The sequence below is a fragment of the Tachypleus tridentatus genome, chromosome 13 (genome assembly GCF_004210375.1).
Source record: "Tachypleus tridentatus isolate NWPU-2018 chromosome 13, ASM421037v1, whole genome shotgun sequence".
NCBI lineage: Eukaryota > Metazoa > Arthropoda > Merostomata > Xiphosura > Limulidae > Tachypleus > Tachypleus tridentatus.
Genome location: NC_134837.1, coordinates 62,167,107 through 62,193,439, shown reverse-complemented (window position 1 = coordinate 62,193,439; position 26,333 = coordinate 62,167,107). Strand labels below are relative to the sequence as shown.

The following is a 26,333-nucleotide window of genomic DNA, read 5'->3' as shown; positions in this document are numbered from 1 at the left end:
ACACTGGATACAGTGAAAAATTTTAATTTCATTTGTAATCTACATGTTATCTCTTCTTTATCACTTTACTGATGTAAATATAAATCAATAAAACAGTAAATACGTTTGATTAATTATAGTTTGTTTCAAAACTTAAGTAAGACATAAGTTAATCACACAATATGATATCCAAAAGACAAAACAATATTAAAAATGTACTGAACAAAAGCTACAAAAAATTACTTTTCAGTTAACAGTTGGTTCTATCAGTATAAAACTTGAGACTTATACAACAAATGTTTGAGGGTTTCTTGCTACATTGAGCACAGCACAGATACTCAATTTTGCAGTTTTGTGCTTAACATTAAACAAAAGTACTTACCATAACAAGTTCCTGAATTTTCTATCTACACATTGATAAGGTTCTGTAAATCTTCAAAATTATCATCCATTGAAATAACAGGAAACAAACATGTTTAAAATTAATTATACACTCAATGTCACACACCCTCTTTAATAAAGAAAACAATTAGATAACACCCAAAACTTAAATTTTCATAAGAACCTGACATCATCGTGAGGTAGCAAGTTTCTGAATCTCCACAAAGAGTTTAAGAATCCATATTTAAGAAGTTTTTCAAATAAATCATGAAGCTGAGGTATAACTAGAAACTTATCCACTTGGGTCAGCATTGTTACTATCAAACATACTGAGGAAAAAAGTTCATTTCCATCTGAAGTAGTGGCATGAAACTGTGAAGGGGAAATAATATCCATTTTAAAATTTGATCAAATAGCACAATGTCAGAATAATGACTTTTTCAACTGTTTTTAATAATGTTACAACCTAATTTTTACTTAATTAGTATAAAAAGATTTCAAACAGAAACTTGAAGTATTTAATTTGGAAGAATTTTATTACCAATCTGAAAAAGTAGTTCATAATATGCTTGTCAATTATACCACTTTCTATGGTTTAAATCAATATTTTGTAACGTCTATATATATATTTACACACACACTTTAAGGGTAACTGCCTTCCCACAGCCAGATGCAGATAGTGAGAGGCAATCAGAGTTGAGGCATTGTGGGTATAAGCGCTCAACTCTGCACCCTTAATTACATTTCCATGAGTGATAACTGTGATATTTCCAGTGCTTTTAGATACTATTACTACAGGTAATCTTCATTTTGACCTTTAGATTAAGAGACTAGAAAGTGTGATGAATTTATATTTAAAAAGTTTTGAATAATTTTCTTATATTAGGATATTATTGTTTTATAGTGCTGATTTTAACTGCCTAATGACAAGTAATGTCAATAATATAATAGTTTTGAAGCTATTCCTTTTATTTTAGCACACATGTATATGTATTGTAAAAATAAAGCATCTGTTATCTCAGCTTTTACCTTTAAAAATTTGGTTTCAATACCAATAGTGGGTACATAACAAATAGTTCATTGTGTATAGCTGTATACTTACAAAAAAACAAATTACAGGAGTGAAATAATTACCATGGCTAATGGAATGAAACATTCATCCATAATTGCCACAAGGAACAAGACTAAGTCTGTGATGTCTTCATCTTGGTTAATGTCTTCACATGATGACTTCAGAGCTGGAGAACAAAACGTTGCTTCTTGCAAAACTGGTACTTGCAAGCTTTCTAGAATTAATCTGTAAATAAGGCAGGTGTTGAATATACTTTGATACTAAAATATATATTTAAAATACCATACTAATATACCTTTTGTAGCATTATTAAAACCATTACCATGAGAAGCAATTTTAGAGAGTCAAGCCATCACCACAGCTAAACAAAGTGATCCATCATGTGCACAAAGTAGACTAGTGTATGCTATTACATATTATAATTTATCTTCGATGAACCTCTGATTTATTATATTACATATTATGGTTTCAAATAACCAGAAATCTGAATTTGAATTTATCAGTTAATTAAATGTTAATATGAATTAAATTTATTATTGTATTTGCCAACAAGATTGATACATATAATTTGACACAAATATATTTTAATATATGAAAAAAAACAATACAATTTATGATAACAGTTATTACAAATGATGGTTTATATACAAAAGTTTTACAAACTTGTAACAATACTAAGTCTTCTATCTGGTCTAGAATTTAACCTTTTATCAATGTTCATGGAGAGCAAATTAATTCTTTGTTATTACATCTGTACACTTCTTATGACTAGCTAGCTTGCAGCATTCATACACATTTGCTGATGACAATAACTAATGCCCTTATCGAAATACTAATGTCTGAAGTTATTCATTAATGTTAAACAGTTTGTAATGTTGAAAATTTATAAATGTTTTCAGTCCACTTTTGTAGGTTTCTGGTTAACAGACATTGATCACAGTTATAGTTTCCTAGGCCTATAGTGTAGTGACTGTAGTTGTCAAATAATAACACTGTTAAGCTGTCTCTCAACTCGCTCCTTTTTATATGAATCGTGAATTTGTAGAAATTTCAACAATATTCTACCAAGCTTTTGTAAAACAAATATTGTTGATTGTTACTTTCAAGAATCTTCTACAAACTCAAAGAACAGAGGGGACTTGTGCAATACAAAGCCAACAATATACGTCACATGCAAAAAAAAGAAAACTATTTAGAAACAAGCATTGGCACTAAAATAAATGTACAACAGTAAATCTGTTGTACATGCAAAGTATGCCATTTCTAGAGATTCTTTGAAAATTTAATGCTATGAGATTGTGTCTTGAGCAATTTTTACTACAAATACTGCATACACTCAACATAATGATGTAAGGAAAGATGGAACTGAGGAGCTCTTTGATAAGTTTAAAACACTGGTAAGTGCATTTAAGGAAGGGGATCATAGATTGATTTTGTCAGAGATATTCCCAAGAATAAATTGTGGGGATGAGATACCAAATAGGTATATAGGGTTGAATGCCAGGCTTAGGTCAGTAATAGGTGCGTGGATAAGCTGGCTGAATTTTGGGGATAATTTTAATGGGAAAGTTAATATTTTTGGAATGGATGGCTGAAACTCAAAAGAAGGAAGAAGTTAACATGTCAGCAAGGGCTACTAATTCAGCTGTAGTGGTAGAATTAAACTATGGCTTAAAAAAGATTAGGGCTATGATGTTAGTAAAATACGAAATACAGCTGACAGGAAAACTTGTACAGTAGACATAAAACATTAACATATTTTAAACTCTATGACTAAATGATGCTATTGTAATACTAGGAGTATTAGAAATAAAACTGATGAGTTCAAAGCAGTTGTGGAAATTGAGGATTTTGATACTATGGGTATCACTGAGATTTGGTTGGATTTGAACAACTTTGATGAGAGATTTTTTTATGAAGTACCAGGTTACAGATTATTTACTAGAGACAGAGTACTGGAAAAAGGGGGAGACGAAGTTTTATGTGTGAGAAGTGAATTGTATCCTCTTAAGGTTATAGCTTATTAAAGAAAATCGCAATAAGATTGAGTCAGTTTGGGTTAGTGTTAGTGTATGTAAATGGAAGTCTTGTTATAACATGGATTTGATAGACTACTAGGTCAGAACTTGGAAGTTAAAGAAAAACTGTATAATGAGGTCAGAATGGTTGCTGAAAATGATGTTGTTATTATGGGGGATTTTAATTTCAGGGGTACAGATTGGGAAAATTTTGAGTCTGATAGTGAGGGGTCGAGGTGTTTGGAAATTGTTCAGGATACTTTTATACACCAACTGGTGAGGGAAACTACAAAAGAGAAGCTATATTAGATTTAATATGAGCATGAGATGCAAATATGATGGAAGAATTGTGTTTGGTGAGCATTTAAATACAAGTGGCCATTGCACTATTAGGTGTGGGATTTTACTAGATGTAGAACTGAAAAAGGATAATATCCTGATTTCAAATTTTAGAAAAGCCAATTTTTGATGTAATGAGACATGATCTGACTTCTGTGGATTGGACAAGAGTTGGGAGGAGATCCTGAAGAGACATGGAAGCATTTAGAAAAACAAAACAAAAAAAAACTAATATGAACACAGAACACATATATTCCTTGCAAAATAGGCAATGGAGCAAAATGGTTTAGTAAAGGTTTGTGAGATCCTGTTAGGGATAAACATAATAAATTCAAGAAATTTAAATTTAATGCTAACAACAAGAATTTGAAGGACTGTGGGAAATTAAGAGAGCTAGTTAAAAAGAAAGCTAATAGGGCAAAAACTGTATAATGAAAGAGGTTTGGCTGAGAGAGTTAAATTAAATAATAAGGAATTATTTAGGTATATGATAAGTAAACAAAATGTTAAAATGTGAATTGGACCTCTTACAAATTATAGTGGGGAGCCAATCTTGGAAAATTATGAGGTGGTAAACTAATTAAATTATATGTTCTCTTCACTTTTTATGAAGATACAAGTTTTATGTCTCAACCACAGTACTTAGTATGTGAAGAAAATATTGATGTAAATATTTTAAGTTCTGAAATTGTACAAGTTTGAAAACCTAAAAACTGATTAATCCACTGGACAACTTTCATCCTAGTTTTAAATTGTTCATGTTTGAAAACCTAAAAACTGAGAAATTCTCTGGACCAGACAACTTTCATCCTAATTTTAAAGGAAATTAAAGATTTTATTTCTGAACAATTATCTAATATCGTTTTATAGGTCATTGTGTAGTGGAAGAGTATTGGTAGTTGACTAATGTTAGTCCAATATTTAAAGGAAGTGATAAACATTGTCCAGGCAATTATATGCCAGTTAGTCTTACATCGGTAGTTGGAAAGGTTTTGAAGAGTGTAATTAAAGATGCATTGCAGTCACTTAAAGCAGTTTGGTATAGTGTCAAAGAGTCAACATGGTTTCACTAAGGGAAGGTCTTGTTTAACAAACCTTCTGACATCCTTTGAGGAAGAGTTTATGAAGGAAATACTGTGGATTTGGTTTATCTTGCATTTGAGAAAGCGTTTGATTAGGCACTTCACAAAAAACTTGTCACAAAACTTCAAACTGAGTGTGCGGGGAATGTTATTAACCTGGATATAAAACTAGCTGGAGAGTATATCAAGCAAAGAGTAGTGATAAACGGAGTTAGATCTGACTGGATTACAGTTACAAGTGGTGTTCCTCAGGGCCTTGTATTGGGTCCTCTGCTGTTTGTGATTTATATTAATGATATTGGCTCTGGAATGACTAACAAAATATCGAAGTCTGCAGATGACACTGGGATTGTTGGGATGGCTAACTGTATCAATGATACTATACACTTACAGGGACATTTAGATCATTTGATGTCCCTGTAAGTGTAGATGATGTTTAATTATCCAAAATGTAAAATAATGTGTAGTTTTTCACAATTTAAATGGGAATATATTAAATGCTGTGACTGAAGAAAGAGATCTTGGTGTTGTGAAAGAAAAGTCACTTAAATCATCTAAACAATGTATTGTATCCAACAATAGGGCTAATAGCACTTTAGGTAGCATCTATAGAAATACATAAAAACATAAAACAAGGAATATTATTGTGTGTGTGTATATATCACTTGTAAGGCCTCATTTAGAGTACTATGTTCAGTTTTAGGCTCCCTTTCTCAAGAAATACATTGAACTGTTAGAGAAGGTTAAAAAATAAGGTTACTAGGATGAAACATGGGATGGTGGGATTGTACTATGAGAAGAGAATAAAATCTATTATCTTGCTTTCTCTGGAGTGGAGAAGGGTCAGGGTGGAGTTCATTGATGAGTTTAAGGTTAGTGGTATTGATAATATAGATCCATCAAACTATGTTTAGCAGTGAAAACAATAGGACAAGTGGTCATAAATTCAAATTTTAGCAGCATAGGAGTTGTCTGCTGTTTGGACAGTATTACTTTTCAAACAGAGTGGCTGACTTTTGGAATGAGATTCCTTCAAGAATGATGGAGGCAGAAACTTCAACTGAGTTCAAGAACAGTTGGATAAACACGAGTAATAAGGTTGTTATAGTTGGAAACTGTAAGGGTCAACGTTGATAGGCTAATAAGGTCCTTTTTGCACCTTAAAACATTTATGAATTATGAATTTATAATGATAAACTAATGAATATTTTAGCATACATGTGAAAAATAACATACCTCATACATGACTCTATTGCACCTAGAGAAACAATTTGGTGTTTTATTTTAGGGTTTTTAGCTGTAGATATTGAACTTGAAATTAAACTCTTGTTTTTAATTATCTTCACACCCCTAATATCCACAGAAATAAATCTGAACATGGAATTCAAGCAGGCTGATAGAAGAGAGTGGATCTGACTGATAGGCAGAGGAATAGGTAAATTATCTTTCCTGGAACATAAAAATATTAAGAATGTAGTTGATGTTATTCATAACAAGATATTGATATGTTTATTAGAAACAAAAATCTAACTTTAAATTTACAAACTAACAAGATAAAGTACCTTGTTTTATATCTACATGTAATGCTAATTTTGATCTAGTCTTTAATTTTCAAAGGGTTAATTATGGAAAACATTCAGACTTTTAGCTAGTTTGAAAAAAGCTTGATTGAAATTTACTAGCTAAAAAAACGTCTTAAGACATCTAAGCAACTGTATGATTTTAATGCTAATAACCCTTGATAAATTATGTATACGAATCTTGATGTATCCATGTAATAGTGTGAATAATAGAAATATCATCCACTAAAAAACATAAGTTGCAAGCATTGCTAAATCTCTCAAACATTTACACTTATTTTACAATGATGATTACAGAAAGCCATCTTTTCCCAATTAATATTAAATTTTTATAAATTATACATACATGGACAGTGAAAGTTAATTGCAAGATTATACTTCTCTTTGTAAAAAATTATTCTAAGATATAGAAACATACAAAATACCACAATTTCTAATAAAACTTTTTTAAATATATGTGACAAAGATCGTGTAAGCATAAATATATACCAGAAACAACCCAAAGCTTCTCTCACTTTCCATACAAATAAACCACATTAAAATAATATATATTATACCATGTTTAAACTTTTTGCCATATTCATATGAATATCCTCCACATAAAATTTGTTATTGCCTTTCAAAATTTGTAGTGCACACTGGTGAGATTTATACATTTTCATAAAAGATACAATATTAACCCTGAAGAAGGTGCAAAGGCCAAACATTTGTTTAAATAAAAATAAATTATTTTATATATATCTGGAATGTAAAGGTTGTTTCTTCTTAATCTCTATATAAAAATACTACACTAAAATGCCAAAGACTGTTTTCCAGTGTTTTTTTCTGTATTTAACAACTACAATTAACAGAATTCAAGATGTGTATTTATTTCAGTATTGTACAATTTCTTTTAACTCACCTGAACAATGAGTTTAACACCCCTGTAGCCTCAACAAGAACACTAGTGTTGAGGCTCTTGAATGATTTCTCCAGTAAGTTATACATTTGTTTGAAAATGGATGTACTAACTGTCACTGACTGAGAGATTGACTGTCTAATGGTTAAGAAAAAATATTATTTGTGATATAATGTTAAAAAATAGAATTTTCAAAGGGTTAATATAAGACTGACAGATAAATTACATACTTTCTTTTAATTTGATCACTTATGATAGAAATAAAACAAAATTTAAAATGATACATTCACTTGCACATAGTCCTTAAAAATATTAAGAAATGTTTTTTACTTGTTCTAAAGTCGAGATCCTTCACTATATGACTTCATCATTACAGAAACAAACACAGAAAGCTAATGTTTCTCATGAAATAACCAACCTCACTAACAGTAAATGAAATATTAAATTCTGTTGAATGGGCTTTTCAATTCTTACAGCTCTGAAGCATTAAACCTTGTAACTCATACATAGCTATAAAGTTTGCACATATAACTTTTAGCATTAAAAAAAAGTTTAGTTTCCAGGAATGTTATATGCTGGTTTAACCACTTTCATATTAATCTACGAATAACTCCTCTTTTCAACTTGACAAGAACAGCTGGAATGTAATCTATTGGGTTCATCACTTAATTTTTATGTTAATTTCCAAAGACCCTCTCTTTATGACAGTTGAGAAGGACAACTTGAATGTAATCTGTTGGATTCATCACTTAATTTTCATATTCACTTTGAAAGAGCTTTTTTTATGAGAGTTGAGTATGATACCATGAATGTGATTTACTGTGCTGGATATACAAGACTGTTCAGTATAAGAGTTATTATTTAGATTATTTTGTGATGTAATATTTAATGATCGTTTTGTTTTAATAACAAGTGTTAAAAGCTAATTATCTTAAAGACAATAGTTATGACAAGTTTGTAACATAACTTAATACAATAAGGCATTGCGTATGCAGTTTAATTGTTGTACTAGGCTTTAGTAATATTGTTGACAGCATCTTACTCCAAGCTTCTAAGTTGTTTCTGGTTATGTGTAATACTGCTGTTACTAGAAGACTAGATATTTCTAGATTTTGCTGCTCGGTGTTATAAATACTTGCAGGTATAACAAATGAAGTTAAAAAAAAAGAGTTAGTTAGTGGAAGAAAATGTGAAGTTAACCAGTGTGTGAGTGGTTAGCCTCAACAAGTGATCTGTGTTGTGTTTCACATCCACACTATCTTGTCTTGTCAGTTGGGTTCTATAATAACTGAGCCAGCCTATGTGGAATCTTGACAGAAAAGGAAAAGAGACAATTTTTTAAAGTTCTGGATGCAACTGTGATAACCAACAAAAGTTAAGTCAGCAGAAGGTAAGTAAAAGTGAAGTTTGTTAGTTATTGTTAGTCTGACCACAATGGGCAATATTTTAAAGCTAGTTTCACAGTTTAACAGAGATAAGGCGAATTATTGTCTTGTTAACTAAATGAATAAAAACCCTATAACTGGAGCACTTTTGAAAGGTGGAATTTTCTCCTTCTGGAACAAATGAGAATTGTCTCGTCAAAGGGTGTTCTAAGATAATTGAACCCATCTGTGTAGACTTTGACTGAAAGGAGACAATTATTTAAAGCTTGAGATCCAGCTATGGTAACTTATGAAGTAAAGTAAGTGAATCCATCACAGACTGTGCAGTAAGGACCACAGTAGAGAAAAAAAATTGATCTTGTCAGTTGGGTTCTAAAGTAACCGAGTTCACCTGAATGAACTTTTGACAACAAAAGAGAATTATTTAGTTTTACATACAACTGTGATATCCTATAGTATAAATCATTTTTTGTACATATGTTTGACTTCTTTTGAATATATTATTTTTAAATGAGTGTATTGTGTGCTGCCCATTTATTGTTCAAATTTATCACCAACAAGTCAGAGACACCTACTGTAAAGAATCTAAGCTCACATGTATAAAACTCTGAAAATCATTTAATTTTATATTAATGTGGAAAGATCTCCTCTTTGTGACACTTGAGTAGGACACTAGGAATCTAGTTTGTTGGTTTCTTCACATGACTCTGATATTAATTTACACAAAGCTTGTGTTTTTAACAATTAAGCAAGATTCCAGGCAGATCAATTTTAAAGTGATACTGCATGCTTAAAATCTATAAGTTTGTGTTTTTCAGTACCTTAAAAATGCTTTTATTAATAACATACGTTTGAGAACATTCCTTAGTCGTAGAAGAATGCATGGTGGAGTAATTCAACTACTTAATTTTTAATCAATTACATGAAAAGCAAGAAGGAAGTCATTTGTTAATACCTTGATGCAATCATTTTCAACAGATTAAGTCCAAGAATTGATATTCTCCAATTTTTGAGCTCCAAGAAGTGATAAGTTGTCCTAGCAACTGATTCAGTTCCTGAAATGAGAAACAATTTAATTATACTTTTGACATTAAAGTTCTATCATATGTCCATTTCCTATAAAACCTAGTATTCACTGTTTATCAAAAAGACAGATCTACATTAATTTTGTCCCCCACTGATACAGCAGTAAGTCTACGGATTTACAACGCTAAAATCAAGGGTTCGATTCCCGTCAGTGGACTCAGCAGATAGCCCAATGTAGCTTTGCTATAAAAAAAACACACATACACACTCTAAATTAATTCAACTTTTAACATTTAAAACCAGTATATTATATATAGCTGCTATAAAATATAGACTTTTATGAATTTGTACATCAAGAATAATGTGCAGTTTGAAAAAAAAAATTCTAAAATTTTATTTCATCTATTGCTGCAAATGATATTCAATAACTTCATAAACTACATGCTGTAAGATTTACAAATTTAATTCTTGCTTTGAAGTGCTGTTATCTAACCAATCAGGTTTGCTACAAATAATTTAGTACTTTATTGACTTTTAGGACTTAAATGAATAAGACTGTTTTTGAGATTCATACTTTTACTTTTGCAAATATTTCATCCTTTATTGAAAAGTTAACATTTTTCTAAACTGAAAATGTATTTCCAATAATACTTACCTCCACTGGCACTATAGCTATTTTTCAATCTCCAGAGAATGCTTGCTCTAGTCTTTTATACCCACTTGAATGCCCTTGGCTAATTCCAATTTGCAAATTTCTCCACCAACCTCAGTGTGCCCTCTATCCAGGTATTGTATATAAGCATCTCATTCCAACAATGTAACCACGTTTTCAAGACATAAACCTGCTTTTAGTGGAGAAAGTAGGGTGGGAAAGAAAGTAAGCAAAACCTAAGTGGACAAACTTTCTCATTCACCTGAAAAAGTCCAAAAGTTAGCAGCCTAGGCTTAGAATAACAGAATCATGTATACCATACTCAATCAAAAGAACAGAACTCATCTGGTATGGAATTATGAGCATTCATCCTCTCTCCCCAGCCAAGTCAACAAGGAGTATTCTGCTTGCACCTCAAATTATAGAGAGGATGTGGAATCTCTGCTCAACCAAGAACCTAGGATGGGACCACTTCTTGTCTGAAATTATGAGGAGATAGTGGACTACCTTTCATGAACAATATATGAAGCTCAAATTTATCAAAAAAGGTCATGCACTCCCTAACTGGATAGCTTTGTGTCAAATCTGAAATGGAATTATGACTAGGCTCCTGGGAAAGCTGGTGTCACTCCAACTGACATCTGGGGAAAATATATAGGGAACCTACCAAGAGGGCTCCCAACTTTGCCCTCTTCTCAAAGAGTGAAATAACATGCTTGAACACTCTGGAGGAATAATTTCTGTGTACTACCCCAATGACTGGTAACTAGGCATGGTAAAGACCTCTGATCTCCACTAGTAGAGTTTAATTCATAAAAAACATTTGGAAGTCTTGAGGAACAGTGCTCTTGAAACTGTGCAAGAGATGAACCAAGTTCCCTACATTTTCAAAAGCTAACTGATCCCAGTTTATTCAACTTGAAGATCAGGAGAGATTAGCAGGAGCTCCTTTTTTAGTTTTACTGATGATTGTCCACAAGTGGCAGTCTATAATAAAGTAATATCCTGAAAATAAAAGTGTATATGATTGAAGAAAATAGTCACCTCTGGTTAGAGTCAAACAGATGTAGTTAAAATAGCTATGAAGGTAGTCAAAAACCATCACAAGAGGAAAACTGTCAGGTCATGTAAGTGATGATATAGAAAAGTATAAAGAGTAGTCCACACACAAGCCCACACAATATCTTCCAGAAGGAAATTCAACCATGCAACTGATGACATAGAGATATGATAAATCTGGTGAGATGTGACTTACAAAACATTCCTCTCCTCTAATGATTTATAATCCATTATAGGTCACTTGAATCAATTTGGGAAGTCACCTTGTGAAGGTAGTGGGAAATAAGTCACAGGAAATGGAAGGATCCCAATGAATGAACAATTAGTTCCTAGTACCTTGAAAATGGTTAGTACGAGCCACATAACACCTATGGGCCTTGACAGGTCATAAAAAATGATCAGGACTGGAATGGTTATAAAGGTGAAAAATGGCTGACAAATGCATTAGTGAGAAAGATCTTTTCCCTTCCCTAGCTGCCAAGTCTTGGGAGTAAAAGTCCTATTGGGGTAAAGCAGGACAAATGTGGATTGAGATAAAGTATCTTATGCACATGGACAGGAAACAATTCTAACCAATGACATCCATAGGCCAACAACAATAAAAAATACAATTTAAGAGAAATGTGAAACAAAGAACACAAAACTATGGACTCAAAAGAAGAATGAAGCAAAGCATGTAAAATAGATTTGTCCAATCTGATAAGGGAGCTCACTTTTGTGGACTCTGAGAGGAAAATCTGAAAGTGTTGTTCTGCTAATTGACAGGCTAGAGCCAGTTGTTTATATAATGGAGTGTGTGTACAGGCCCAAGGAATGTAGATGATCAAGAAAAGCTCAAACAACTCTGCAGAAGACATATGATACTGATACAAAGCCAAAAGGTAGAGTCCAGAACTGTAGCACCTGACCCTTGTGCACAAACCTGAGAAACCTCTGGAAAGATTCTGCTTCGGGAATATGTATGGAGATAAGCATTGGTAACAACAAACTTGGTCATCCAAAGCCTTAGTGCAAAGTGCCATTGTAGGTGGAGAAAAGATTTCATTGTGAAACAAGGAGGATCTAAAAGTTGGTTGAGTTGACATAAATTGATGATTGGATGCCAATCTCCATTCTTCTTGGGTATCAGAATAAACAGGAATAAAATCCTAGAAGAAGAAGGTTGACTCTGTGCTGCCTTTTTGACTAACAACTCTCTTATGGCTTAGGAATGAAGTTCCACTTTCTGTGGTTCTGATAGAGGTGAAAAGGGAACAGACTGCACAGACAATGATGGAGGTGATGTAAAGTGAATGACCAACTGTGAAGACAGAACATGGATTCCTTGGAAAAGAACTCCAGATGTCCAGGAAATGATGTAACCATGCTCCCCTGCCACTGGAATAATCATCAACACTGATGTGATTGGTCAGCCAAGAAACCAACAAAAGAGGAGAAGAAGACAATTATACTGAGGTAGATTTCAGCAAAATCCTCAACTCCTCCTCAAATTGCTGAGGGGAATGTTGATAGGCTTCAGACAAAAGTTGGGTTAAAGATATATACCTCAGCACAGTCATAAGAGTAAGTCAAATCTGAGTAAAATGTGAAATTTTTAAAGTGATTACAGGTTCCAATTCAGATCCTCAAAGGTCCAAAAGGAGTCCATCTATTGAAAATCTAAACAGATCTCTTCCTATTGGTGATACGCAAAGTAAACTGATGCAATAAAAGTGGAGGACGAGATAGGTATTCTGTTGCATAACTGAGCAGCAAATTTCCCAAGAGGAACAGCAATATCAGGAAAAGGAGGAAAACTAAGTTGTCACTTGTCATCCTTTCTGATAACAAGGGAGAAGTAGATTCAAATGCAGTAGGAGAGACCCTCAAAACCTCATGAACCCAAAAAACCAACTGAATAAATGGAGCTGGAAATGGTTGATCAAATTGATCCTCTGTTGAGGCCAACCTAGTAAAAGAAGGAGTTGAAAAAAACAAGCCTATATTCTCACCAGTAGTTCTCAGATCATTTGTAAAAACCACCTCAGTACCTCCTGGACAGATTCCCTTGGTTCACACGTCTCCATCTTGCAATGGATCATATTACCGACAGCTTCAAATGAGAGTGACCCCTCCCATGGCTATTGATTAACACCAGATAGCAGAAACATTAACTTAGAAATTCAGACCCATCGGTAAAGTTTTTTTATTAAATAATTTATAAATATGAACAAAAATGTAACAATAGAAATGCCAACTGCATTCAAAATTACAACTTAAATAGTAAATAATCACAACACTCCTGTTGATAGAAACACATACTAAATGTTTTGTCAAAAAAACTAATTACATTGTGGGAATGAAGTGCTTATATACAGAACTTAGATAAAGAGTGCATTTATGTTGGTGGAGAAATTTGCAAAATCAGAATTTGCCTAAGGTATTTGAGAAGAGCATAAAAGAAATGATGCATGTTCTCAATGCACAGATGGGCAAAGAGTGGGAACTCTAGAAATAAAGAAATAGTTATAATGTCAGCAGATGGTAAGCATGCTTTGGAAATAAGGGAATCCCCCAAAACACAGCAATAAATATGAGATTCCTTATAACAGAAATGTAACAGTGTCAGTATGATGGTCATTCTCTTATGTTTTAATTTCTATCCTCTTAACTTTCAAACTTAACAAAGGATGGGGGAATCTGTTTGTAATTGGGTTATATTATAATATTTACAGAACCATAAACACAGGGACCAGAATGGAATAGGTGATGAAATACAGCTTATACTAGTTTCTTACTACAGTTAGAATATTCCTGTTCCTGAGTTAAAGTGACATATATAGTCTTGTCAAATCCTCCAGATGAACTTATCTTGGTTACACTGTCCAACTGCTACAAAGACTTGTGAAAGTTACTTGGACAACATTTAAAGTTTCTAAAAGAGAGTGCTGACCTAAGTTTAAGAAATTAAATAGAAAATAATTCAAAGGTTCTGTGTAAACTACACAAAGTTCACTTACCATATATAGCATGATGGCACTTGTAGAAAGCAGGATTATCAGAAAATAACAGTAAGCAACAGAAAACAGACCTAAAATAATAAGCATATACTTTGTAATAAATGTACTGGAGAGTTATAAAAGCAATGTTAATATAAAAAACAAATACAGGATGCACTAGTATTAACTGTAGTGTTTGAAAACAAGGAAAATAGAGTACAGAATTACCATAAATATGTAACATTAAAGTTTCATTTCTGAAATTCTGTATGACCTTTGAGATTCAGCTGCATTATATATACATTAAAGAATAAGTGTTGTATTTACTTGTTTAATTTTCTATATTATAAAAGAGTAACAAATTTTTAAACAAGAAAGTTGTTAAAAATGAGAAAATAGTATTAATCCATTGATATTCCTACTTCTTTCCATAATTTTTACATACCTTAGTTCATAAAAATTAAGCAGAAATTTAATTGAAATATTAAAAGCCTATAGCAATAACTGTTCACATTTTTTAACAGTTATTTTTAGCAGAAAGGTTAGTTAGCAGTAACAAGGTAGATATGGTTTCTATTAATGAGATTAGCAGTGAATTTACAGCATAAATAACATTTGTGCAAATACTATTGGTTTTGTGTAACTTACTCAACAAGAAGCTCGTTTGATGTTGAAAGAGTTTCGTAGAAAAATTCTGAAAAAACAACAACAAATTAAATTACAACTCTGTACACAGCTCATGTAGAAAAGAAAGTGATGTAATTTGAGAGAGTGTAAGTAAGAATATATAATTAGTTTCATTACACAGTAAATAAATCATTACTGTTTGTGTCACTGACTGCAGGATTTATTGAATTAAAATAATGTCATATAGTATTCCATCTAGCAACAAAATGTGTTTTATTATTATTTTAAGTAATATGTTTAATTATAATACAATATAGAATGAATGGAAATCTTTCTACCTAATAAATGTTTACATAAAAAAAAATAACAAAATTCCCCTACAGAAAAGAAAAGGTTCAACACATTCTCAGATTTGAAAATCTGTCCTATACACTAGTATAAAATTGAACTATAATATTTCATTTCATAATATTAATTATTCAATGAATAATATTTTCTACATACCAACTTGGACAAAACAAATGGATAATTGGTATTAACATTGTGTAGCATACTTGTAGCCTTGTGTAAATTAAATTCCACGATAATAAAAGTACCTTACATAAAACTTATCATAGACTGTATGAATGTCAAGCTCAGTGGTGACAACAGTCAATTCTTTTCATTAAAACAGAATAAAATATGTATCTATCACTATCTTGTATTCCAGTTTGGGAAACTAAAAACTAATAATATGTAGTTTGATTCTGGGAGTATGTCTAAGTTACCTATCTCTAGATCAGTAAAAAATTACAAAAACCTTATAACCTGAGCATTTTGGAAAGGTGGACCCTTCAAAATAGCTTTAGTTATGGGTTTTTTTTTATCATTTTATATTAACACTTTTTGGACCTACATGAATTTATGATGTCGAAACCAATATAGTAAAGTGCATTTTCCATTTCACAACACCCATGTATAGGTTTTCCTCCAGTGAATATATTTTGTTCCAGAGGCAGTAATAACGACAAGAATAAAAAAAAACAACAAAGAAAATTACAGAAAGAGTTAAAGTAAATTCTTGTATATGTGTGTGTGTGTGTGTGTGTACAAAGCAAACAAATTATAAGGAAGAATAAACAAAACGATATGGTTTAATAGTAAGTGTTGAACGATAATGAGAAGCCTATAAGAGGAAGTACTTGATTAGAAAGCTGTATGAATAATAGCTTAATTATTAACTCGGTTTACATAGTTCCAATAACTGGATTAGGCTTAGCTTAGCTGTTGCTGATAATGTTTTAGAAAATATTTTATTTCTACTCTTTTTACCTGTTTGCATAATTCTCTTTGTATTATTTTCCAATTGTCTTTATCATCTAAATTCATTTTATTAATACTGAAGCACTCATTTGCTTATTAAAATGTATTGCAACAAAGAGCTTTCAGCTTACAAAGTAAACTAAATACCTAAACTGTATATTCAGTCAAAGATACATACCTGGCAGACCAGCAGACAAGAAAGTTTCCACGTAAGCAGCTGATTTTTTGTGTGTAAAAACAATAACACAAATACATTGTACTACTGCTACTTGAAGGGAGGAGTCTTTAAGAAGAAGTAGCTTCTTTAATATGGAGGTTAAAGTCGATCCATCCACTTGAATTTCCATGGATATAGATAAAAGAAACTCTCTTTGCACCAACTGCTGCAATAAAGCTAAGAAAAACTAAACTATAGATTTTATTTATAAGAACCATACAGCTTTTTGTGAAGTTAAGAGTTTTTCTGAACCAATTTAAGTTAATATCAGGTACAATCAGAACCTATGTTCCACTTTTAATAACCAGTGAAATAAAAAGATAGATTTGCAATATTGACTATGTGGAATTAGCATAGGAGGCTACAATTTTTGCCTAATAAATAGAGACTTAAGATTGAAACCCACCCACTCTTAGCTTTCATTTTTTTCAGAAAAATCTTGAATAAAATAAAATATAGTTATGTACAATGATTATACAAACATGCAGGAATATATATTGTTTTTAGCACTTAAATTATTACTTGTGTAGTTTTGTAATTACAAACTTGATAACCTTTTAAAGAAAATATATTTATCAATGAATTTCTAAATATCATCTTTCAAGAACTACATAACAGTACACATCTTCAGTTAAAAAATACTAAAACATTTAACATACAATAAAAAACTATTAAAGTTTATAGTGTTTTCTGATACTTTCACACAAAATATATTTCAGGTATATGATTCAGTTTCAGAACACTTTATAATATAGGCTTTTATTTATGATGGCATCAACAATAAAATTATTTTATGACAACACATAACTGTAGATATGTTTTATAATTAACTTACTTTATCTGTCTTTCTGTGTATATATGGCGACATTCCTGAAACACCATTTGACGAATGAAAATATAGCTTTTGTTTCGTAATGACACATGACAATTTGAAAGTTTCCTTACATTGAAGAGATTTATAATAATCTTGTCCTTTAAATATTACATTATGGCACTTTCTAAATATCAACAAACTATATATTTTGAAATAACCTAAAAATTACATAACATACATAGTGAAACACCAGCACTTTGAACCAGTGGAGCCATGCTCAAATATCAGTCATAGAAAGTTATTTAGGAAGCAACTTTGCAGCCACACACATATCCAAAAAGAAAGCACCCTTGAAGGATGATAAAGGAAGGCTAGTATCTGATGATTATAAGATGGCTGAGTTACATTACGTTATTTTACTTTTTCTTCAGTTTTTACTAATAAAGATTTAAGCAGTATTCCACATCTTAACTGATGAATGAAAGTGAAACCAAATAAGATGACTGTATTAGTTCTGAGCTAGTTAAGAATAAATTTTGAAGTTTAAAAACAGTAAGACTCCTGGAATAAACAGTATTGCCCAAGAGTTTTGAAGGAGGTTAAAGATTGTGAACATGAACCATTTGCAACTATATTTTGGCACTCCTTAAATAGTGGACAGGTACCAGGGGGTCAGAAGTTAATTAATGTTACTCCTCTTTACAAGGAATTGATAAAAACTGCCCCAATAATTACAGACCCATTAGTCTTACATCAGTAGTGGGAAAAGTTTTGGAAAAAATGCTTTACAAAGTCATTTAATAAAGTTTATAATTTTACTGGACAGTCAACATGGTTGCACTGACAGAAAATCTTGCTTTACAAATCTTCCGACATTCTTTCAAAAGGTTACTGCTTATGTAGATTTGGTATATCTGGATTTTTAGAAAGTATTTGACAACATGCCACATAAAGGCCTTACAATAAAAACTGTCTTTACAGGTGTGGAGGATGAGTGAGTAAATTGGAAAATAGAATGGGTAAATGGAAGAAAGAAGAGGGAGTTCAGTCAAATTGGATTAACGTCACAAGTTGGGTTCAGTCTTAGGATCTTTGTTCATTTTTATTTACATTAAAGACATAGATGAAGAATAATCAATAAATTACTTAAATTTGTAGATGATATTAGGGTATTGGGTGTTGCTAGCTGTAAAAGAAGATGATGCTGATTTACAAAAGAATTTGGAACATTTAATGAGTTAGACAAGTAAATGGTAGATGGCTTTTAATTATGATAAATGCAAGATAATGCATGTGGGTTATCATAATTTGGATGGGAATAACTTTAACAGTATTATGAAAGAAATGCATCTTGGTGTAGTAGTCGATCAGTCTCAAAAGCCATCCTAGCAGTGTGCTGTTGCTAGAAGCAGGACAAGTACAATTTTAGGTTGTATTTACTAAAATATTGAATACAAATCTAAAGAGATTATAATTTCACTGTATAAGTCACAGGTAAAGCCACATTTGGAATACTGTGTTCAGTCTTGGGCTCCTTGCCTTAGGAAAGACGTTGAATTGTTGGAATGGGTTCAAAGAAAGATTACTTGAATGGTGCCAAGATGGACCAAGAGGTCAGATGCTGTCCCAAAATGTTATATTATTTTATACTCACCAACAGAACTTCTATGGTAAATTTAATTTTCTGTTCCTTCGATACTCACCAACAGAATTTATTTGAACATCTTTGGACTGGGTATTTTTCAAAGTTAGCAATAAACCTTTCACTACAGATACATGAAAACGAAGGCCAGGATCCAGCTCATCTTCCCAAGTGGAGTAAACTTGAGTGAGAATGAAGATTATTGCAGCTTTAATTTCATCAGAAGGATGGCTTAAACCAGAGCTCAGGTAGTGCAAAAAACCAACTGTATAGATTAATGGATTAATTAGAATAAAATAAGTTAAATTAATTATTTTAAAAAAAATCACACTTTAAAATAGACTAATGTATCTAAATTAACAGTGAATAATAATAACATTGTCAAATAATGTATCTGAATTTAAGTTCACCTCAATATCCAAAGAGGGATCATTACACTTTATCTGTATATGTAAATACTGCTGTGTGTAAACAATGGCTCAACAAATTTAATGGTAATGCTTGATATATTTAATTCAATATACAATATCGATGAATAAATTTGGGTGTTTCTTATTACTCATACTGAGAAGGCAACACTTAGCATTCTTGGGTATGTAGCAGCTAAAGAAAACTTTTGCTTCTTCAAGAAACAGCAGATTTAACGTTATATGTGGCATAACCTGTTAGAAAGAGTAAAACACGGTAACTTCAAAGGCTGTGTGTGTGTTTTCTTATAGCAAAGCCACATCAGGCTATCTGCTGAGCCCACCCAGGGGAATCGAACCCCTGATTTTAGCATTGTAAATCCGTAGACTTACTTAACTGCTATGTTACACACTGATACGTACCATGGGCATGTGTTATAGTATTGCTTAAGGAGGGCACTGTATGGACCAGTTTTCCCACCAGATGGAGAGGTACAAGACTTTTCTGGTAACTGCAGTCTTCTTGGATCTATCAAAAAGAAGGAAAGAAAATGAGTACTTTGATAAATATCAATTATGAGGAATTATCTTAGCTTTAAATTTCCATTTTACTTGACACTGTCTTTTTATATATGCGGATTTACTACGCTCGAAACCGGGTTTCGATACCCATGGTGGACGTAGCACATATAACTTTAAACAGAAATAAACTCTGTCGTCTCTTTAAGTCAAAAAATGACTCAGTTATGACAGACAACAAAGGTAAGTCATAGCATAATTTTCTGTTGATAATAATTCATTTTGTTAATTTCACGAAAACTATAAAAACAAATATTTTCGTATTCTGATAGGACGTAAAAGTGAAGTATTCATCACCCATTGAGTTTAAACTACAAAACTTGTCACAAGAGGACGCTGAGATCCGTAACTCCTTAAATAATCCCTCTGGTGTAATCCAAAACAACTTAAAAATAATATATTATAACAGCAGTAAACTCAACTTACTTCTATATGATATAATAATTCCTCTCTTTCTGAACCTTATAATATTCATTAAAATCAATAATAAATGTATAAACGTTCAGTATTTGTAACAACATCTATGACTAAATTGAATTACGGAAAATGGTTCAAAGAAACACTACTGATACTTAGGAAGGAAAAGTTATAACATAATGACATGTTAAAATCTCTGAAATAGTTTATTATTAAGAAAAAAAAGAGTTAGCGGCGATCTTACTGAGATGTACAAGACTATTAATAGTATTGATAGTATCGATGGAGTCGTCTTCAGCTTAGACCATTTTACTTATCCAAAATGGGATTTGGCCTTTGGAATGGGTTGACTTGTTTCTTTTAATTTTTTAATAAATAATTTTCGACTTTATTAAAATAACTGATGCCATCTATGCATCATGTGTTTTCATATTTATTGGCAAAAGAGGTAGAACAAGAGGACATAGCTGTACATTTTGGGAGGGTAAGAGTCGTCTTCAACTAAGAAAGTTTTACTTTTCCAAAAGGAGGGTTGGCCTTAAGAATGGGTTAAGTTACGATGGGTTGAGTTTTTTGGTGTTTTTTTAAAGATGTACCACCACACCCCTTGTTTATCTTAGGTTTTGAATAACAGCCTGTTGAAAAGCTTAATGAAACTGGTCAGTGAGTTTGAGAAGTTCTTTGGATTGATCAAGCATATACACTTCTGTAACTGCATCCTTGAAAACTATGATAAGTTTGAAAGTTCCCCTTTAGAGAAACTGTTGCAGTATTTCACTTGCTAAACTGAGTCCAGTACAGACGAACTAGGTAATTTGTTTGTTTTGAACTTCGCACGGAGCTACACGAGGACTATCTGCACTAGCCGTCCCTAATTTAGCAGTGTAAGACTAGAGAGAATGTAGCTAGTCATCACCATCCCCCACCAACTCTTGAGCTAACCTTTTACCAATGGTATTAACCCTAACATTATAACGCCCTACCCTGCTGATAGGGCGAGCATGTTTGGTGCGACGAGGATTCGAACCCGCGACCCTCAAATAAGAGTCAAGTGCCTTAACCACCTGGTCATGCCGGGCCAACTAAATAGTAGCCATAAGTCCAACGTGTAAGGATGAAAAAAGTAACTTAGAACCACCATAAATTTTCATGAAAAAAGAAACATTCTATTAAACTAAGCCATTTTACACTTAATTTATAAAATAAATAATATTTAAACGTTTTACAAAATAAACAAACCTAAACGAACCTATTTTTTTCTGTCATTACTTCTTCAAAAAGCGGTAAAGCAAATCAAGGAAATCGCCCAATTTATACAACAATAGCGTGAATTTACACTTAGCGCTTTTAATATAGAGTCTAATTTTAATCGAAATCTCACCAGAAACAAACTAGACTGGTTTCTATCCTAACTCATCTGTGTCTGTAAGCTGCAAACCTTTAATGAAGTTGAAGATTGATCCCAGTAATTGTAAGATTTGATGAGAATTTAATCATGGCTCCACTAAAAAACCTAATTATTTTTATTATCTTGTTATTCTAATGACATATACAGCTGTTTTATTCAAAGAAGCAAAACATGTTATAATCCAAAACTGGCGTCAATTTGGAGCGCAGAAAGTTACAACACAGTTGGATGATTTTTTTTTTTAAAGATCCATAGAAGTCCTTTTCTTTTAGACATGACGTACGCAGCGATCAGACGTTTATAATTTCCCAGAACAACATTTTGTCACGGTAATAAACGCGTGTTATTTATTCTATTATAGCTTGCCAAAACTTGTCAAGTAATAACCAGTTAGGGCTATGCCAAATGAGGCAAGGTGTTCGTTTCTATTTCAGAGCTATATAACAAACAAATACCATAAACACATGTATAACTTTTTTTTAACCTAATTATAATGGAAAATTTAAAAACGTTTAAATTTAAGATTCCGTCAAGTTATTGGAAATTTTAGACACAAGCTACCACGAAACGTACATTATCATTTTAACTTGAAGTCAATATTTTCATGAACAGAGATTAAAGATATTTATCTTCAATGAATAAGACTGGTATAAAATATTGACTAAATAAACTTAAATTTTGCACTAAGCGAAAAGAAAAACAGAGTAGAGTACGGTTTGTTTTGAATTTCGCGCAAAGCTACACGAGGGCTATTTGTGCTAGCCGTCTCTAATTTGGCAATGTAAGACTAGAGGAAAGGCAGTTAGTCATCACCACCCACCGCCAACCGTCATTATATATTCTTCAATGGATGACTTAGGCACACTATTCATAACTAATAAAGATGAAATGTTCTTAGTAGTTCCAATTCCAGTGAACGGCCTGGCATGGCCAAGCGTGTTAAGGCGTGCGAATCGTAATCTGAGGGTCGCGGGTTTGCATCCCCGTCGCGCTAAACATGCTCGCCCTTTCAGCCGTGGGGGCGTTATAATTGGACGGCCAATCCCCCTATTCGTTGGTAAAAGAATAGCCCAAGAGTTGGCGGTGGGTGGTGATGACTAGCTGCCTTCCCTCTAGTCTTACACTGCTAAATTAGGGACGGCTAGCACAGATAGCCCTCGAGTAGCTTTGTGCGAAATTCAAAAACCCAATAATGCAAGGTAGAACACAGTAAAAACATCTGCGTATTGCAAAAGTAGAAGAAACATCTAAACTGCAAGTTTACTGAAAGCACCAACATGTGACACAAGCAAAAATACTCCCCTTCTCTTATTATTGACACCAACTAACATTCTAACACAACAATAGTAAACTAGAAACACAGCGGAGAAAATACATTCGGTCCTGGTTATAAAAACCCTTCCTGTGTATCTTACTTGAAATTATTATATACACAAAAAAGCAAGCTAAAGACAGAAGAAGTCTAACACGGGTGATGTGCTTCAAAATGCTCTCTCTCTCTTGAGTCAATTATGTTTCTGAACAAATTGAAAGTGATTAAGGTATATAACAGAAAGCACTTACCTTTCTAATGAGTTCATCTAACACAAGCCATTCAGAAAGTTCTAGATTCAAAAGGCGAAGCATGAGTATACCTGAAAAGATATTAAAAACAAATACGTTTGAACAGCTTCAAGCATTCCAGACAAATATTTGTAATTTTTGTTGACGTTCACCGTATCTTTCACCACAAAGGACACTGGGCAGTGTTTAGTTTTAGTATGATATACAAATTTCAATAGATTTTAATGCATTGCGTCTGTAAGATTATTAAAAAATGTCAAATTATTTCATATACAAAAAGAAAATACAATCATGTTTTTCGAATATCTTTAGTTAACCTTCGGACTATATCGTGTTCAAACGAGGCAACTGGAATGCTCAGCCTAAAACTATTTTTAAAAATGTTAATTTTTATGTGCAAGTAATACCTCATTGTGCCTACTAAGCAATTTCGTAAAAATTGTCATTGTGTAGAGCAAAAAATAATGCCCCATTAATATAAACGTCAACATATTTCTTCAGATTATAGGTTATGGTTTCGACATATGCACCCATACTTTTATTTAACGTTAGTCAGTTGCACGAGCTATTATAATTTCATTGATAATTGGAAGCAGTGCGGCGTTAGATTTTGTTACGAAAGACAGTGTGTGTGTTTTTCATATAGCAAAGCCACAAAGGGCTATCTGCTCAGCCCACCGAGGGGAATCGAACCCCTGATTTTAGCGTTGTAAATCCACGAAAGACAGAGTAGACGTATTCGAAAGTTATGAATATTGTCTAGAAAGACAATACAATCCCACTATTATTTGGTAAAAGAGTAGCCCAAGAGTTGGAGGTAGGTGGAAGTTGCTGCCTTCCCTCTAGTCTTACACTGCTAAATCAGGGACGGCTACCGCAGATAGCCCTCGAGTAGCTTTGCACGAAATTCAAAACCAAACCTGTACAGTTTATTTAAATACTATATCTTTTATCTATTGTTTCTTCAACATAACAGATACGCGTATTGGTTTGTTTAGAATTTCATACAATGTTACTCAAGGGTTATCTGTTCTAACCATCTCTAATGTGGCAGTGGGAAGATAGCTAATCAACACCATCCACCACTAGCTTTTGGGCTACTCTTTTACCAACGAATAATGAGATTGATCGTCATATTATAGGCATGGTCAGTAAAGGAGATTCGAACCCACGACCCTAACCACCTGGCCAGGCCAGGCCCTAATAAGTAAAAGTTACTTTTAAATATTTACATGTTTTATAACTAATGTTGAACATTAATGAGTAGTTTTAAGGCTATAAGTTACAAGCTTTAATGATAGCATTTTTACATAAGCATTATGACTTGAAAAAACAACTTAAATATAACATTGGAATTTCAAACTGTATATACATATACATATCTTTCAAAGCCCATTTTTATTATTAAAACTTTATAATTATCCATAAGTCAACAAAAATTACCTTCGGCAGCAGAATGATGAAGGCTTTCGTCGTTTTTGAACAGCAAATCTATGAAGTGTAAACAACTTTAGGTAAATATTTGCTTATGTGAACATTTTAAAGGCTCTTTTACTATAAATAAATCGTAAGCATATCAGTATCGAAAATCAATCAATTACACTGCAGAGAAACCAAGGTTATTATATTCTCGAAACAGTTTTCATATATCAGAAAAATAAATAAGATATAAATTATAAAAAACATTTATTTGGATATTTAATGTTATAATAAAGAAATAGCTAGTAACGTTTTCTGAGAGTAGAGGGTAGCATGCTTAATATTTCAAGAAGTGTTGCCAAGTCCACATACAATAAGAGCAATGGGCTTGTTTTATTTCAAAAGTTACTTTAATTTTTAATAGTCGCAGGCGGTATTGTTTGCTTTTTTGTACTTGTTTTATTCTGAAGTCACTTATTTGGATGTTTCGTAATATTTGACTTCAATATATGATAAACTCGTTGTTAAAGTGGTTTTGATGATTGACAGAGTTAATGAATAACTCACACCATTACAATTTTATACTGATCCCATCCATACTCCTGTTCAATTAAAAACACACCTATAATCGTTAACTTTTTGTCCCACCCACTCGACACGTTCTATACAACAATTAAGACGCGTGAAACGCCATTTTGAGGAAAACCTATTAATAACAGTTTTGAAAGCCAGTGCCATTTGCTTTGGGCTTGTTTTGAACGGCAGTGCTATCTGTTTTAGGATTGTTTTAAAAATCAGTGCCACTTGTTTCTCTCGCGAGACTTGGCAACACTGATAATAGGATCATATTCCATTCAGTTATGAACAATAAATAATATTAAAGCATCACTGGAAACTAATAACTGACACATGTTTAAAACTAGCCTGCTTTGATGTAGAGTTACCTTCATTTAAAAATAAAAAGTGAATATTAGGTAGTTTATGATTCCTAGTTCGATTTTACCCAAAAGTGTTTTACTCAGTTGCAGTGTTACTTGGATTTCGGAAGCCAGTGTCTTTGCTAAATCTGTTCCTTCGTGACGTAGTTCGCCCAAGACTATTGAAAGTAAGAATCTTTTCCGGCAGGACAGACTGGTCTCATCCTCTAGAGTCAATATAATACATGCCAAACACAAATCTGTGTCGCTGCTCGTGTTACTAGGCTCAATTAACCACCTGTCACCATGTGAAGTGTGCTCATCACGTAGCAGTGTTCTGTAGCTGGTGTAAGACTCTTCATGAACATTCATTTTCTAGAAGCACGTCAAAATTTAAGAAAGAACAACAGTTTCAATTACTATCTTGCAAGTGATTTTAACTGCTAGTGCCTAAAATTCCATTTTATTTTTTATCAATTTATTCACTGAGTTTTAAATATATCTCTACGTGGGCTCCTACGTAAACAAATATGTTGCAGCTCTCCACGTCAGCTGCATAAAACATAAATTTG

The 26,333-nt window shown here is 32.5% G+C and overlaps 2 protein-coding genes across 2 annotated transcripts; both read right to left on the bottom strand.

The window, feature by feature from the left end:
• Nucleotides 1–534: 534 nt before the first annotated feature.
• Nucleotides 535–6,633, bottom strand: LOC143236158 (uncharacterized). Its single transcript, XM_076474442.1, has 3 exons — nt 6,108–6,633; nt 1,495–1,657; nt 535–732 (listed from the first exon to the last, which is right to left on the bottom strand). The coding sequence occupies exons 1-3, from the start codon at nt 6,248–6,250 to the stop codon at nt 535–537; spliced, it is 504 nt and encodes a 167-aa protein (XP_076330557.1). The 5' UTR covers nt 6,251–6,633.
• Nucleotides 6,634–12,675: 6,042 nt separating this feature from the next.
• Nucleotides 12,676–26,133, bottom strand: LOC143236157 (meiosis inhibitor protein 1-like). Its single transcript, XM_076474441.1, has 9 exons — nt 25,848–26,133; nt 24,869–24,916; nt 23,426–23,496; nt 19,882–19,987; nt 19,113–19,316; nt 16,557–16,772; nt 15,098–15,143; nt 13,280–13,419; nt 12,676–12,848 (listed from the first exon to the last, which is right to left on the bottom strand). The coding sequence occupies exons 1-9, from the start codon at nt 26,131–26,133 to the stop codon at nt 12,676–12,678; spliced, it is 1,290 nt and encodes a 429-aa protein (XP_076330556.1).
• Nucleotides 26,134–26,333: the final 200 nt, after the last annotated feature.

Coding starts and splice junctions, on each gene's coding strand:
- LOC143236158 (XM_076474442.1), bottom strand. CDS start 6,250: ATGTTCAGATTTATTTCTGTGGATATTAGGGGTGTGAAGATAATTAAA. Junction 1,658..6,107: donor GCAATAGAGTCATGTATGAG/GTATGTTATTTT, acceptor CCTTATTTACAG/ATTAATTCTAGAAAGCTTGC. Junction 733..1,494: donor GTTTCATTCCATTAGCCATG/GTAATTATTTCA, acceptor TCCCCTTCACAG/TTTCATGCCACTACTTCAGA.
- LOC143236157 (XM_076474441.1), bottom strand. CDS start 26,133: ATGAATGTTCATGAAGAGTCTTACACCAGCTACAGAACACTGCTACGT. Junction 24,917..25,847: donor ACTGAGTAAAACACTTTTGG/GTAAAATCGAAC, acceptor TACACTTCATAG/ATTTGCTGTTCAAAAACGAC. Junction 19,317..19,881: donor TACTATAACACATGCCCATG/GTACGTATCAGT, acceptor TAATCTATACAG/TTGGTTTTTTGCACTACCTG.